The following is a 16,334-nucleotide window of genomic DNA, read 5'->3' on the forward strand; positions in this document are numbered from 1 at the left end:
TCTTTCTTTTAACGGTTTGATAATGAAACAGCCCGGCACACATCATACGATTAGATCACTCACCTACAGTGAACTCCGCTTGAAGTTTCTTTCTTGAAAAGCAGTTATTTTTTTCCGTGAAGTTCTTTTCGATTGAGATGCATACACAGTACGCTGTCTCGTCAGCGTTGCGCAGATGAACTTTGCGGAGTAAAGAAGGAGGTGTAAGGAAAGAAACGCCTAAACCGCAAGTCGCAACAGGGACAGGGCGTCGTTTACGTCACAGGCTGCCGCTTCGCGCTCTCCGGTACTGCCGCGTACTCGACGTCCTCCTCTTCAGTGGCACTGCGTACGTGTAGGGAGGTAGCGAGCGAAAGAGGAGCTCTGATTCAAGAAACAGCTTTTTATATTACACCTTTTGAATCTCCGTATAATATGGCCTAAGCAAAGTCGAAATTCTGGAGTAAATTAGCAGGAAGCCGTCGCCACATTTACCAAAAGCTGTCATCCACGACGTTGCGTTACGGTGTAAGGTCGACGCCCTCCTATGTAATCAAAGGTTTGTTTTAATGTGGTATTTTAAAGTAGTCGTTAAGTAAAACCATTTTAAAAAATCCAACATCCAGTCGCCTTTTTCAGTTGCCATCATTCTGTATTTTGATTAGAACTTTTTGCAGTAGGTCAAAGGCGTGGCACTATGAACCACAAGTAGTTTCTAAAGTAGGTTTATGATAATAACCCAATCTAACTTGTTCGAGGTTGCAGTGGCATTGTGCTGAATTGGATAGCAACTAAGTTATAACATTTTGAAACCAATGTTATCTTGTTAAATGTTAAAATGTACCAAGTTAATCCATTATTAAATGCAGTCAGTTTATGGGAATTGTTGTAGTCTGTTACAGTGTATAACGGTCAATAATATTGACTCAATATAGATAAGGCTGGCGGTGGCCCAGTGGTTAGCATTGCTGTCTCCCAGGTCCAGGGCCATTGGTTCAGATTCCAGCCTGGACACACCTTTGGACGGCCCCCTTGGGTTCATGTAGTCCTTTGATTAGGAACTGTGATTTCTCACGCACAAAGCTGATATGTGCTGGTTCGCTGACAGCACTAACTTGGCTCTACATTAGTAAATGAAGTTGTGTTTGTGAGCATCCCCGTGAGGGACTGGTGCTTTGTGCAGGGTTAGTCTGCACCTTGTGGCCAGTGTTGCTGAAATGGATAAACTGGTTATAAGATGGATGGATAGTTCACTCATGACAAATTAACTAGGTATCTTAGCTACTAGGGTGGCACGGTGGCGCAGTGGGTAGCGCTGCTGCCTCGCAGTTGGGAGATCTGGGGACCTGGGTTCGATTCCCGGGTCCTCCCTGCGTGGAGTTTGCATGTTCTCCCCGTGTCTGCGTGGGTTTCCTCTGGGCGCTCCGGTTTCCTCCCACAGTCCAAAGACATGCAGGTTAGGTGGATTGACGATTCTAAATTGGCCCTAGTGTGTGCTTGGTGTGTGGGTGTGTTTGTGTGTGTCCTGCGGTGGGTTGGCACCCTGCCCAAGATTGTTTCCTGCCTTGTGCCCTGTGTTGGCTGGGATTGGCTCCAGCGGACCCCCGTGACCCTGTGTTCGGATTCAGCGGGTTGGAAAATGGATGGATGGATGGATCTTAGCTACTAGTAGAAAATATAAGTATGCCTTAATTGCCTAAGCAAACTTCACAAGCTATTAAATCTGTCCATTTAAAGGCTTAAGTTTAGGCTTCATTTTTTATTTGGCTGTTGTGTTTTTTTAACACTCTCATTTTCTTTATCTTATTGGTGCCAAGCAGTGACACTGGCAGTTATTGTTTTGATCCTTTCTTAAGTAACTTGCAGCAATACTTTGGACCAGGTAGGAGACATTAATATCATCACAGTGAGAAATCTGTGGTATTCGGCTGCAGTTCTGGATGGAAGCTTGCATCATAGTATACTGGAGAATGTCCAGGAAAGGGCTTAATGGGCAGTTACCTTCAATGTTAATTGATCTTTATTTTACTAAGTGGAATTGTAAGAACCAAATTTATAGAAAGACAAGACTATATATGTGAATGTGTGTATAATATATAAATACACAAAGTGCATGCTGTTTCATTGAATGGTATTCTCTGCATAATTTTAGCTATATTGTCATTTATACATGTTTACATTGTTGTATGGTAGTAAAGAGAATAGTCATGTCATTTTCTCACCCTCTTAATTAATCCAGACCAGGCTCATGGTGAGTGGGGGTTGGAGCCTAACCCAGCTAGCATATAGGGAACAAGGCACAAACAAACCCTGGATAGGGCACCAGTGCATTACAGGGCATATAAACACATACCAAAGACACACCAGTTTAGTGTTACCAATTTACTTAACCTGAATGACTTTGGACAGTAGGAGGAAACTCACGCAAACACTTGGAGAACATGCAAACTCCACACAGGGAGGACTTGGGACATGAACCCTGGTCTCCTTATTGCAAGGCAGCAGTTCTACCACAATGCCACCTTTAAAAAGAATTGTATTGTACAAAAATAAACTAAATGTTGTTTTCTACAGATGTGGTCAAGATGAAATTCTTTTTGTCCCTAACAAGTTTCTATACCTAGCTTCATATCTTTAGGTTTTGTGGTTGTGGGAACTTGTCTCTAAAAGTCACTTGCTGCAAAAGACATTCTTTTAGCAGGTACAAGAGCTTTAGAGATTCTTGTAAAGTATAGATTTAATTAATTTTGAAATTCTTGTAAAGTTTTTTTTAACCATACACTCTGTACTATTGACCTCAGCAGTAGAAAGTGGCTGCTAATTTTCCACATGTAATCTATGTATGTACCAGCTCTGCCATCTTGGAGAAGACAGACAGACAGTAATTTATCCCCCAGTTTTACAGGAGATCAAAGAAGACAGAAATATTTATAACAACAGCAACACCCTCAAACTACACAAGAATTACCAAAAAGAAGAAAAAAAGTTTTTGTCACAATGAGCCATTATAAAGGTGTATTGTCATAAATATAAAGGAACCCTAGTAACATTTCTTGACACCTCAGTTGACTTATTGGTTGGTGAAAATTAATCAATGACAGTGTTTTAGAAGGAGGGGGTACAGCATAGTTCATAAGTGGAGTGTTTTTTTTTTCTCTCCCTTCCTGAATTACTACCTCTGGCAGGTCAACAGTGCACCCTATAACTGAACCTGCCTTCTTAATTAGCATGTTGATTTAGTAGGCTTCTTTTGAAGTGATGTCACCAGCCCAACACATTACATTGCAGAAAATTGCACTGGCTGTCACAGAGTAACATAATATGTGAAGGATATAAATATCCATGTTAAAGGAATGCAATCTCCTAAGAAAAAAGGAGTGTTCTCTGGCCATTCTTATATAGTTCATCTGTGTTTCTAGACTAATGCAACCTATCATTGATGTGGACCCCCAAACACATATACAAGAGTGCCACACTCCACCTCCACTCCTTGAAGAGTAACTGGGCGTAGAGCATCTTTGGTGCAGAGAAGTCAATAGTCAGTTTCTTGGTTTTACTGATGTTGAGTTGCAGGCAATTTTCATTGCAAAAAAAAAAAAAAAAAAATTCTTCACCTGTCTTCTATAGGCTGTCTCATCCTCCTTGTCTATATACTCTATTAGTGAAGAATCAAGGAATTGCTGCAAATCAAGTTTATTGTCATGTGTGCATAATACAATGAAATTCGTACTGCATGTTCAAGTGGGGAACCAACACCTTGAGCATTTCAACAACAGCTTCTGGACTCTTGCAGAATAACATTACCAATCAAAAACACTATTTATTTTATTAAATGTGGTGTTCTGGTGTAACAATAATAATAAATTGAATTCTGTGAAAATGAAGTTTTTTTAAAAAAAATTACATCAATACAAACACTGGAACAATATTCATTAAAAAGGGAATCAAGGATAAACACTAAATTGTATGTAGCATTTGATGGTTGGCTGTTCCGTCACTGAAAGCAGGCCATGTTCCTAAAAGCAGAAGATGATGATATGTGTACACAGTGCTGACTGTGGGGAGGGAGTTAATTCAAGACAAAATATTTACTGTAAGTAGCTTTAATCTTGGAATGATAATGAACACCAGACACCGTAGAATGAGAATTATCATGACAGTAATTCTGGGCTTTTCATTTATATCATGTTTAGTCAAAAAAATGAGTCCAGTGGTCAGAAAAAGATGTATATAGTAAAAGGCTTCTGCCGAGACTGACCTGCCATGTGCAGAGCTACAGTCAATTAGCTAACAGCAGCAACAGTGCTGCTAAAAGAATTGGTTACACTTTAGTTTAGGCACTGCAAAAAATGCATCTGTTACTCATTTGCTATTATGTAACAAGACCTTAATAAACACTTCTGGTCTTAATTATAGAATACAAGATATGTAAATACAGTATGATATTCATCTCTGTACATCCTGGCATATTACACGCTGGTAAAATTACTTGTAAATATGAAGTATGTTATATCAAGAGAAAAATGTCTCACTTAAGCCACATCTGACCATTCCAAAGTGGTTATTTTTAGTAGGCCACACTGCACAGCGATGGATAACCATCTCTGGGTTAAGTGTTATTACACCAAATGAAACTTTTGTTAAGGTCATATTACATAAGAATAAACAAGAAATAGGTGCATTTTTGCAGAACCTGAACTAAACTGTTCCCAAAGAGTTAATGTATATTGGGATGTACCAGTTGTTTTGCCTGGCAGCCAACATCACAACTGACTTCCACCCCCACCAGCAAAAAAGAAGGTAGCAGTGGGGTAAAAAACATCAACACTGGTATATGTAGGGATGGATTAATACAGTCCAATCTGAATAATCGATGTTCCTGTACAAACTGAGCAACAACTTCCTGCTAAAGCATATTTAAATATTATTGCCATCTAGTGTGTCCCTTCATTGCAGAAGTGTTGGTCTGTGTACAAACAGGCTGCTTGAGCAGGACTAATGCTCAATGTCACATATTTAAGAAACGCAAGGACAGGTCCCAGAAACTTGACTGTAAATTCAGTTTGCTGTGACTGAAAGAATCAACAAAACTCAGTTCAGTGGAGCATCTCCTTGATGAGGAATACCAAGGTATTGGAAGTTGAAAGTTACCTCAAGCTAATTTGCAGTAATTATCAAACATATTGGAGTCCAAATGAGCCTGCATGTTCAGAGAGTAAATGATGGTCCCAAGAAGCTTTTAAGTAGAGGAACATCATTAAAGTAGATAAGGGAAATGATATGATTACTTTAATGCAAAAGAGAGAATCTATCAAAATTAAAGTATAAATTAACTTAATATCCTATTTGTTTTTCAATTAAGTTGTACTTTGTGCAAATTCTTAATTTGGCATCTATCTACTGTATCTATAATAATTAAATATCAGTAATTTTCCAATAAAATAATACATTAATGTATCGAATCAGTCAAATTCAGTAAGTCAATATTTATTTTTCTGCATGCTATGTTTCCACAATAAGCACTGAGTTAACTTATTAAAGCAAAAAATATATATATTTGCACGTTTACAACTTCAAACCTTAAATATTTTGCCATTATCGCAAAATAACATACAGGAATGTATTTTCTATTGAACACTTAACTCTGAATTGCCAATGTTACTAAATGCAAAACTATTGATTTGGGGTGCTGTATACCACATACTGTATGCATATGAGATAAGGGAAAGGAGAGCAAACAGCCTCCTTTTTCTTCATCCACCCAGATGTATATCTATCAGATCATTTTAGCTGCAAATGCAGATTGTAAAATATTTTCTGATATTATAACATCAGAGACATCATTTTCCCATCTTATTTGTTTTTTCTTTCATTTGTTAACATTGCAATACCTTCTAAGCATTGATCTTCATAAGAACTTGTTTCAACACTATCATCTGACATGTCGGATAACAAGGCCTTAAAATGCGCTTCAGGGTGGGGACTGCCTGACATTTCAATAAGAGAATGCTTTTCATAAGTGACGGATGCTCTGTGTGGAATAGCAAATTTTAGTGGGAAAAATATCACCAACAATATAAATGTTAGAAGAGTGTGAATTTGATAGAATGCTGTTGTCCCAAAAAAGTCATAGACAGAGCCAGCATAAAATGACCCCAAACCCATTCCAGGGCCAAGGTAAATGGACAGGATTATAAATCTGGCGTCTCTCTTAATTTCAGGAGGTGCAATATACTCAGTAAAAGCCTCAAGGGCATTGAAAGCCAGTGTATGGCGGAAAGCATAAAGAAATTCAACAAGAATGAAAAAAATCAAGACCTTAGTATAGCAGTAGGCAAGGGACTGAATACCAGCTGTGAAGACTGCAAGGGAGAACATCCAGTGGTACTGCTGGCTTTGCGTTTCCCAGCTATCTAAAATAAATTTGAAAACAATTTCAAGGAGATTCTGAATAACCAATATTAGAGCTAAAAGTACAACTGGAGCTTCCACATCACGCAAGTACCAGAGCTGAACTACATCAAATCCAAAAGTAAGAAAGCCAATAAGGAATGCAATCAAAGTGTAAGGTGAGTGTTGTATATTGCACAAAAGTAGCTTAGCACTGTTTTGAATGGCTGTATAGCGGTAAGTACTTGCTGTAAAGGAGTGAAAGGGATAGAAGAAAATCATTCCAGCAGCAAATATAACAAAGACAGTGCTACAAGCAACATGGTACAAAAATGGATTAGCTGATGTTAAGTGACACATTCCAAAATTAATCATGAGGCATATTACAAAGGAACCCACAAAGGATCCTAATGCATCCCATCTCTTAACTTTTTTGTAATAACTCAAAAGATCTTTTTCTTCAAGGAAATTCCATAAAGAATCATCTGCAATGAACTGAATAGCGGTAAGGAACACATCGCTAATTAGCACAACACAGAACACCCAGACATAATATTGACTAACAGTTAAAACTGGAAAGCTGTTTGCAATAACAGTTGAAACAGTAGTGTTTCTAAATTCAGCAGGAACAGAATTTGGCCCAACTTTTGTATGTCTTACAAGGTTCTGGTAATTGTTACGATAATTTGAAACTGCAGAACTGAATTCTGATTCATTCTGTTCCTGAATTCCAAAACCAAAAGGGTTAGAGGTAATTATTGGTTTATGTCTACTTGGTAAGGGGATGTTTTGATTGTCTGCTGACTGCTTGCCTTTATTAGTAGCGTCTGAGGGTTTGCCTGACAGAGTACTGTTGGAAACAGAAATATATTTTTTATTCAAATGCTGCTTAACAGCAGGAGGAACCATTTTCAGCAACAGGTCTTTCAAAGAAACCTTTTTTGCAGCCAGCTTTGTCACATGCTGATTGTAATCTGCTCTGTTCTTCCAAATAGGATTATGTGATGTGTTTATAAAAGCTTTAGCAGGACTGGGCTTTTCTATGTAACTAGCAGTCATGTATTTCTCGGTATTGACAGTATCCACTAATGCAGGCTTTGCTAGTGTAGTATTTTGCTTCCATCTGTGTTTGGACGTAATCCTTTGCTGCTTTACTTCAGTGGTGTTAATTGACGTCCTCATGCTTTTAAAAACATTATTTGTCTTGTTAATATACTGATTTTCTGCTCTCCTTTCAACTAATATACTATCTTCTAGTGCTGTCCTCTTTCTGTCTTTTTTCCATAGCCACTTTGGTTTTCTTGTACTAATTTGGTTAGTAGGCTTTAAAAATGATGACTCCCCACAGTAAAGGCTGTTGTCTCCCTGGTATGGATCTGCAATGCAGACAAAAATGCTGACCCCAGAAAAAGCAAAAAGCCCCAGTAAGAACACCAACGATGCTCTGTGCTTAATTTTACCAATCAAATTCATTAATGGTGGTAGAAGAATCATTGAGGTTAACTGTTTTGCTCCAAAGAGACAACCAAGCTGAAATGGGGTAATCCTCCATGAATATAAATAAATAGGTAAAAAGGCGAACAGGAGGCTTCTGGCAGCAGAAAAGCAAAAAAGAAATCCCCTCAAAGCCACCAAGGCGCAGCCTTCTTTCTCATAACAAAAAAGCTTTACCATTCTGTGATGCTTGAAAAGTTTGAATCCTTTACAACCCACTAATGTCTGTGGGGAGAAATTATAGCAGTTTGATTTTCATCAGCTAGTTACTGAAGTTTAGAAAGGTGCACTCATCCATGTTATTTTTTTTCTGTTTGTTCTTGTTTTGATATCATAAACCAAGAAAAACTCCTCATGCTATTGAGTATTGAAGTCTAGACGGTAGTACATATTCTTCCCAGTCATCTTCCTTAAACTCTACTGAAACCCTCTCATACAATGTCCAGGAGTTCTGCTGTATCTTTCACAGATATATTTAGTCTGGTGAAACAAAATACAAAAATAATAGTCAACAACTTGTTGAAAATGAGTTAAGGACAACTGAAATAAAAATATTATTTAGAAAGCTGGTGTGGTCAGACAAAGTACGGGTTGTCAATACTGTTAAAGGCCTGCCATTGTTGTGTTTATATTGGCCAGCAAAGGCCACAAACTAATAAGGGGTTTCTTGTGGTTATTCTTAGTTGTGGCATTGGTCTTCATTATTTTCAGTCTTTCTTTATGTTATATCAAATTCTTTTCTGGTTTATTTTGTTTTACTGCAGAAAAAGGAGTCAATGAGAGTGTGCAGTGCAGTGTATATATTAAAAATTGGTATTCTTTATAATTAATAATATGCAATTTTTAAAAAGCCAATGAATAAAATTATAAAATAAATAATAATAATGCCATATAAGGACACACAAGTCTACACATATAATGAAATTCTAATTAAAAAAATTACCAATGAGCATTTTTAAATCCATTAAAACCTTCATAAATTATAATGTTTATGCCTTTCCTAAGTTAGACACAGAAGTGAAGAAAATTTAACATTAATGGGGGATCTTAAGAACTTCTGGGACTACACCAACCTGTTGTATATAGGGATTACAATTAATCACACACAAAGTGAGTTGCTCGTATGATATCATAGTATATTTTAATATTATTTACAAGTGAAGAGCTAATTTTTAACTTAACGATTTTAGTTTCTACTCATATAATGCAACAATTGTATGCTGTTTCATTACCCTATATGTATGATGTGGTATAACCTAAACAGATGAAATGTTTATTTTTGGCCACACAACATAAATCACAGAGTTAGAGTACTCACCTCCATAAAATATCCAAACAGTACAACCTGTGGTAGTAGCAAGACAGTTTCTACTTCAATTCTACTGTCTTTACACTTTCTCAGTTTTGAGGCATAAAGTATAAAGAAAACAAGATACCCCCAATGATAAAAATTTCATTTAACTGTAAACTACAGACATGCCACCTGGATAATTCTGCAACCTCTACACAAACTTCCAATGGACTGACTGTAAAAATGTTTTAACAGAATACTCTTTGATCATAAAAAAAAACTTTGCATCTTGTTAAGCATAGACAAAACTATAGCTATTTAAACTGATGTGTTTGTCACATCATACCAACAAGTGGCAAATGTGAATACCATGGAATTTAACAACACTGGTTGTCCTTCATTTTTAAATACTTGCAATGTGCACTACTTAACATTAAAACATGATCCATCTTTTTAACTGTCCATTAAGCTTGGGGATGGTGCCAAGTCACACAAATCTGGAAAATAATATAATCTTGATTCAAAATACTGCCTTGAGATTTTGCACCCATGAAGTTTTCCTTAACATTTCTGGACTTTGATGGTACTGGGCCATATTAGTAAATTTTTCATTTTCTGATATATCCATATTACTAACCGAGAATGCTAAACCGGATGATGGACGCAGGCACATCCGGCCATGGGCCGTAGCTGCAAAAAGACATACTGCGCAGGCGCAAAAAGAGTCCGCGAGAGTCGGCTGAGGAGCCGAGAAAGGCGGACAAAAGAGGGCGAGAAGAGGCGGATGAGGGGCCGCGAGAGGTGCAGGCGCAAAAAGAGTCCGCGAGAGTCGGAGAAAGGCAGAGAAAAGAGGGCGACAAAGGCGGATGAGGGGCCGCGAGTGGCGGACAAGACCACAGAAAAAAGGAGTGAGCACATACAAAAAGGAGAAATGAGGCGCAGACGGCTATGCAGCATAGGTGGATCTCATTACAATAAGGCACTATTAACCGTTCAACCGCAGAAAAGGCTCCATATTAACAGTGAGTGCAATACTCCTTATTACTTATCCATATTTCTAAATGAAAAAATGTCTCGACTCCAAAAACGCAAAGCTCAACTAAAGCTTCTAACTAACGATGTACCTAAAAGTAAAAACTTTATGAACTGCGTTAGATCCTACAATAGTTCATTTGCTTTTAGTAAATATCAGGCCAACAAAAGGCAATGGCCCATACTGCTTTCCCATATGTGCACAAATACTGCATCGCATTGGAACAGTGCACCCTGAAACAAATCAACAACGCAAATATGCACAAATCTACATCCTGGATCCACATGACGCAATCTATCAATCAAAGTGCTGCATCGCAACAGGCATGGATTCAAAACGAAACACCTCCCGTCTCAGACATACGTTAACGGCAAGGAAGGCTACAACGGCCGTCTCACACAGCACAGGCAAATCGATTACAGCTCCAAAACAACACGTCCCAAATACTACACATGCAACAACGCGCCTCTCAAACGGCACAAGCAAAACATACACCGGGAAAATTCATTCGGATTAATGAATGTCATTTGCAATCATTGTCATTCAGTTCACTTCCCTGAAGAAACAACTGGCAATACAAGTAATACATTTAGACGTTGTTGTCAAAAGGGTCAAATTAGACTGCCTTCTTTACATTCATATACTGAATATCTACAGAAGATTCTAACTGACGATGTACCTGAAAGTGAAATCTTTATCAACTGCATTAGATCCTACAAATCGGTATCCACTATGAACATTAACGGTGGCACTGCACGTGACATCCGTCTTGAAAAAATGTTGTTTATTGATGAATGTACAATGGCATGAAGTCATTTACTCAACACCTTTCATAAACTTCTACAAACGTTTATGAATAATAATATTCGATTTGGAGGAAAGGTACTTTTATTAGGAGGAGATTTTAAACAGTGATTAGCTATTCTTCCAGATGCCATGCACTCAGCTATTGTTCAGTGCACCTTAAAATACGCAGACAATTGGCATTGCTTTCAAAAGATACAGTTAGTAAAAAAGATACGATGTCCAGAACCAGATCATAACAATTGCTTATTACAACTGAGAGATGGTACACTCACGAATACAGATGGACTTCAGCCACATATTATTACAATTCCTCAAGCCTTTATCTGCGACGACTTACTTACAGAGAGATTTGGAACAGCAATCTCATTAGACCAAATGCCCCTTTTAAGACAACGCACTATATTATGTCAAAAAAATATTCATGTGGAAAACATAAATACCCAAGTCATTCCATTACTTCCTGGAGAGACACAACTCTTTCTAAGCTCTGACAAAGTTGACTCTGATCACGCTAATGACCATCTTCATTGACCTTACAAGTTCTGACCTGGAATTACCTTTTACACTTAAACGGCGTGTACAAAGAAATTTTCCAATAAACCTTTACACTGTGCCACACACTTTATTATTTGCTTTCTATTTGCATCATCTACACTGTCACACTATTCTATATCTCATTCATACATCACGCTGTCATTCCCAACACCAGGGGTTGGCGAGCGAAGCGAGCAGGGGGCGGAGCCCCCTAGTAATCTAATAAAGGAGTTAATCCTGCTCATAATTTATAATCACAGTATTAACAGTGTATGCATACAAATGGGGGTTTGAGGATACAACTGTAGGTTAATGAAAAGATGGAACTCGGGAGAGGGCAACATACAATTGTCCATAACTGAAAACTGGAGGACCGCCGTCGCGCCTCCACCTCCCAGAGCGAGGGACGGGGCTGGATGGCGCTCGGGCGCGGAGGGTGGAATGGGGGGAGAGGGGAAGGATGCCCATTCCGCCCCGGCCCCCCCGCCATTCTAGTCTGCTGATTTCTTAGTCATCGTTCAGTACACAGTGCCTGCTCATGTGCCCGCCCCCAACTCCTCACCTGAGTCGCTTTCATCTGTGTACAGTCCACATGCACCTGTGAATCGCGTTGACTTTTCATTGTTCTTTGTGATTCCGGCTGCTTTTCTATATATAATCCACCAAGTCACCTGACCATGGTAGTAGCGACGGGGAGTGTGTACAAAGGGCAGGGACTTAATCAGTGCGAGCATATGACCTGCACTTACTGGGAATTCCTCGTTCGTGGGGAACAATTACAAGCCCCGGTCTCCATCACGAATGGGGTTCAACGGCTTACCCATGCCTCTCGGTGCCGGGGAGACACACGTTGATCCATTCAGTGTAGTGCACGTGCAGCACCGGACATCTAAGGGCATCACAGACCTGTTAATGCTCAATGTCACGTGGCTGAAAGCTACTTGACCCTCTAAGAAGTTGGACGCTGACCGCTTGGGGGTCGCGTAACTATTTAGCAGGAGGGAGTCTCGTTCGTTATCGGAATTAACCAGACAAATCGCTCCATCAACTAAGAACGGCCATGCACCACCACCCACAGAATTGAGAAAGAGCTATTAATCTGTTAATCCTCTCCGTGTCTGGGCCAGGTGAAGTTTCCCGTGTTGTGTCAAATTAAGCGAAAGGCTCCACACCTGGTGGTGCCCTTCCATCAATTCCTTTAAGTTTCAGCTTTGCAATCATACTCCCCGCGGAACCCAAGGACTTTGGTTACCCAGTTGGCTGCCCGGCGGGTCATTGGAATAACGCCGCCGGATCACCACTCGGCATCGTTTATGGTCGGAACTACGACGGTATGTGATCGTCTTCGAACCTCTGACTTTCGTTCTTGATTAATGAAAACATTCTTGGCAAATGCTTTCACTCTCGCTCGAATTGTTGGTGGGCGGGGCTCTGTGAGTTGGCGGACGTGGCTCTGTCTTGCGTGCGTCTTGCTTGCCATGGACTTAGTGAATTCTTAGAGTTGGTGGGCATGGCTCTGTGAGTTGTCGTCGTATCCCATGGTCTTAGAGTTGGTGGGCGGGGCTCTGTCTTGTGTGCTCCATGGTGTCTTGCGTGCCTTAGTGAATTATATATACAGATATTAAAGTGCTTTTAAACCTCTCAAATTATGAGCAGATACTGTTTTTACGAGTTTATTTTTGGCTGTTAAGAATATGTTTGATGCATGTACTACTATGTTTTTTGCATTTCTTTTGGACAGGTTCCAATAGAAGGTGAAAACAGAAAAAATGTTATTCTTTTCTAATCCATCTTTATTCAGAACCAACTTAAAATAACTTTGCAAGAAGAAAAAGGTTGTTTCTGTCAGTGTTAATTTGGACAGGTAATGATAGCAGTAGAAGACGCAACAACAGTACCTGGTATACTATTAAACTTGAATATTTTGAAAGTACAATATAATAATATAAAGCACTGTTAAGAAATATCTATTGAATTTTATTTATAAGAGCAGTAATGAATTTTATTTATAGGAACAGTATATAACATTTGAACATTCAAAAAAGTCTTTTATATTTTACAGTACACACATTTCCAGAATCAGTGAACAATGGAGATTAGATTAGATTAGACTGATTAGATAAAGGTCAATAATATATCATGTCAGAATTCTACAGACATATTGTGCCCAGTGTAAAGGAGTTTTTTTGCTTTCTGTAACTTTCAGTGGCTTCAGGCCAACTAGTGTGCCTTGTAATTAAGTAGCCAGTGACAACACTAATATTAGTATTGCTTAATAACATTCACTTTCTATTTCCTTTTAAGGAAAAAGAGAAAAAGCAGCCAAAATGAACTGCCATAAAAGTAAGACAGAAATGTGATTTTCTTATAGTAAAAAATGATATCATGTATCATAATAACTTTAAATAGTAAAACAAAGCTGCCAGTCTACATGTAACCTTTAGTTTAGCTGATCACCTGTGCACTTTAAAGCTCTATTCAGCTGATGTTTCTGATATACAATATCTGTAGTTACACTGCCATAGTGTTTTAAACTAGCATAGATTACTAGATTATTGAAGATACTCCTCTTTTCGCGACAGCTGGAAATTCAAGAACCACAAAGTGCTGCCCAAAAGGAATCTCTTTCATGCATTCCTCAGATTTCATTGCTTATTTTTAGGATGTCTCTTTTTCCTCTGCAGACACTTCTACAGACAGGTTTTTCCCTCTGGTAGAATTTAACGTGGAGCTGTCTGAGGACACAGATACTGCATCCTGGTTGTCATCTTCTGCCATTCCTTGTGGAGAGGGTGTTTGCTTTAGGGAAGTGGATGGCTGAGGATAAAATAAAATAATACAATGTAGTAATTGTTTTGTAAGTAATGCTTTATCTTAGTGCAAGAAAGAAAAATACACTCTGTTAAGTAGTTTCATGAGTTGCAGTTCCATGATTTATTTGTCCAAACTGTTAATATCAGTACAGCATAGAGGATTGTTGAATTTGTTCAGGACTGAAGGATTGTAATTATTAGAAATGAAGCATTGTTTTATTCCAACCAAGGAACAATGGCTCAGGAAGGGTCTGGAGTGGACTTTATAGGTTGTGCTAGAATGTCTCATACTTGTCATGCTGGTTATGGGAAAGAGTACAGGAGTCAAGTAGGCATTTAAAAAAAAAGAAATAATAGCCATCACATGATTAGACATACAATCTGGGTCATATAATCTATGACAGGATTTACATTGTGCATTGTGTCATGGAGGCAAGTGGCATTATGTTTTCATACTTTTGTATGCAATTCTAATGGAACTCAATATTCAGAATGACTGAATGCCAGTGTCATTACATGATAGTCCAATCTGATCAAGTTCTAGGATAAAGGCCAATTACCTCTAAGGAGCTGGACTTCTGCAGTCGTGGCTGAATTCTTGTGAGGGATCCTTCAATTCCAGACTGTTTACTAGCTGCTACAGCCACTTGGAGAAGTTTGGGGGTTTCAGCTCTAGGACGAATCACATGTTTTGCCCTTTCTGCTGCCTCTTTAGTTTTCTGGTTTTTGTTGAGCATTTTTCTAAAATAAAAAAAAAAAGATAAAATATTCAGTGAATTAATGAGATCATGTGAATAACATTTTTCTTAAAGTGTATTTTTAAAGAAGAATTCCGCACATAATAGTACATTATATTTGACTCATGGAAACTCCTGGCTACATTCATGGAAAGGTCAAAGCCTATGCTGGCTACAATGGACACAAGGCCAGGATCAACTGTAGACAGAATGCCAGTCTGTCTGAAGGACACCCTCATACACACACATTCACTCAGTTGAGACTAATTTGGAGTCATCAGCATTTCTTTGGAAAATGTAAAGAGACAGTCATTTATGCAGGAAAACACTGTAAACCTAGGGAGATTAAGTAAACCTTATATAAAAATAAGTATGGAATGGTCCATATAATACTTCCATGTAAATGACACTTTAGTAATACAGCAGGAACTCACTTAACAGAAGATTTTAAAATACAATAAAATCTATTGTACTGTACAATAACTTAGAATCAAGTATACTAGCTTATATAATATTATGTAAACAAGTAACAGAAAATTGAATCAAATGAACATCTTAAATAATAATTAATTTTAAGCTAAATACATTAGGTCAAATAAAGTAAACAAGTTGCATAGATAGGTTGACACAGGGTATTGCTTAATGCCTTTGTCCATGTCAACCTTTACAGATCTAGATGTGTGTTTGTATGTTCATTTCTTTAGCTCCACCACCCAGCATATCTTCTATTAAGGCAAACAAGTGAAGATAATGAACAGCTTTTAAAGTTTTTGAGAGACTGTGTGCAAACATGTTCATTTAAATAAAATGCATCTCAAAAACTACTTAAATAGGTCTGGCCCCATCACTAAAGAGAGCAGACTGCAAAAACAGCAGTTAAATTAAGCAATTTCTACACTGCAGCAGTAATCACTGGACATAGGTCAAACTCTTTTTCAAGAATATAGGGATAAGTACTAGACCAAACAAGACCAAGAACTATAAACATAGAGTCTGTAACATGGAAAACACGAAGCAACTTGTTTGTAAAAGATATGTCTATTTCTCCAGAAGTTATTGTTGTAATTAGGTCTCAGGGATGTAGTCACCCAGAAGCATAACAGTGTAATTTTCCAATAAAAATTGTAACTTTAAAATGTAAAAAATACATTTTGATTTTTCACACATACAATAATGGCATAGAGAGAAAAAAATCTGCAGATCCTTATACAGTGACTAGAAATAAGTCATAAAAATTATGCTTTAGGTAAGAATTT

General features: G+C 38.2%; 2 protein-coding genes across 3 annotated transcripts in view; both read right to left on the bottom strand.

The window, feature by feature from the left end:
* Window positions 1-509, bottom strand: part of kifc3 (kinesin family member C3) — a 124,159-nt gene extending 123,650 nt beyond the window's left edge. The window contains exon 1 of one of the 2 annotated variants that reach the window (XM_051931503.1): window positions 64-509. The gene's annotated coding sequence lies outside the window, so the exon portion shown is untranslated. The remainder of the gene's footprint in view (window positions 1-63) is intronic. The other variant, XM_051931505.1, reaches the window with a different exon arrangement.
* Window positions 510-13,484: 12,975 nt separating this feature from the next.
* LOC114657804 (cyclic nucleotide-gated cation channel beta-1-like) overlaps window positions 13,485-16,334 on the bottom strand; it is a 123,980-nt gene continuing 121,130 nt past the window's right edge. The window contains exons 18-19 of the mRNA XM_028809709.2: window positions 14,902-15,082; window positions 13,485-14,345 (exon numbers count right to left, since the gene is read on the bottom strand). Coding sequence (XP_028665542.1) covers window positions 14,187-14,345; window positions 14,902-15,082 — 340 coding nt within the window. The 3' untranslated portion in view covers window positions 13,485-14,186. The remainder of the gene's footprint in view (window positions 14,346-14,901; window positions 15,083-16,334) is intronic.

The sequence above is a fragment of the Erpetoichthys calabaricus genome, chromosome 9 (assembly GCF_900747795.2).
Source record: "Erpetoichthys calabaricus chromosome 9, fErpCal1.3, whole genome shotgun sequence".
NCBI lineage: Eukaryota > Metazoa > Chordata > Cladistia > Polypteriformes > Polypteridae > Erpetoichthys > Erpetoichthys calabaricus.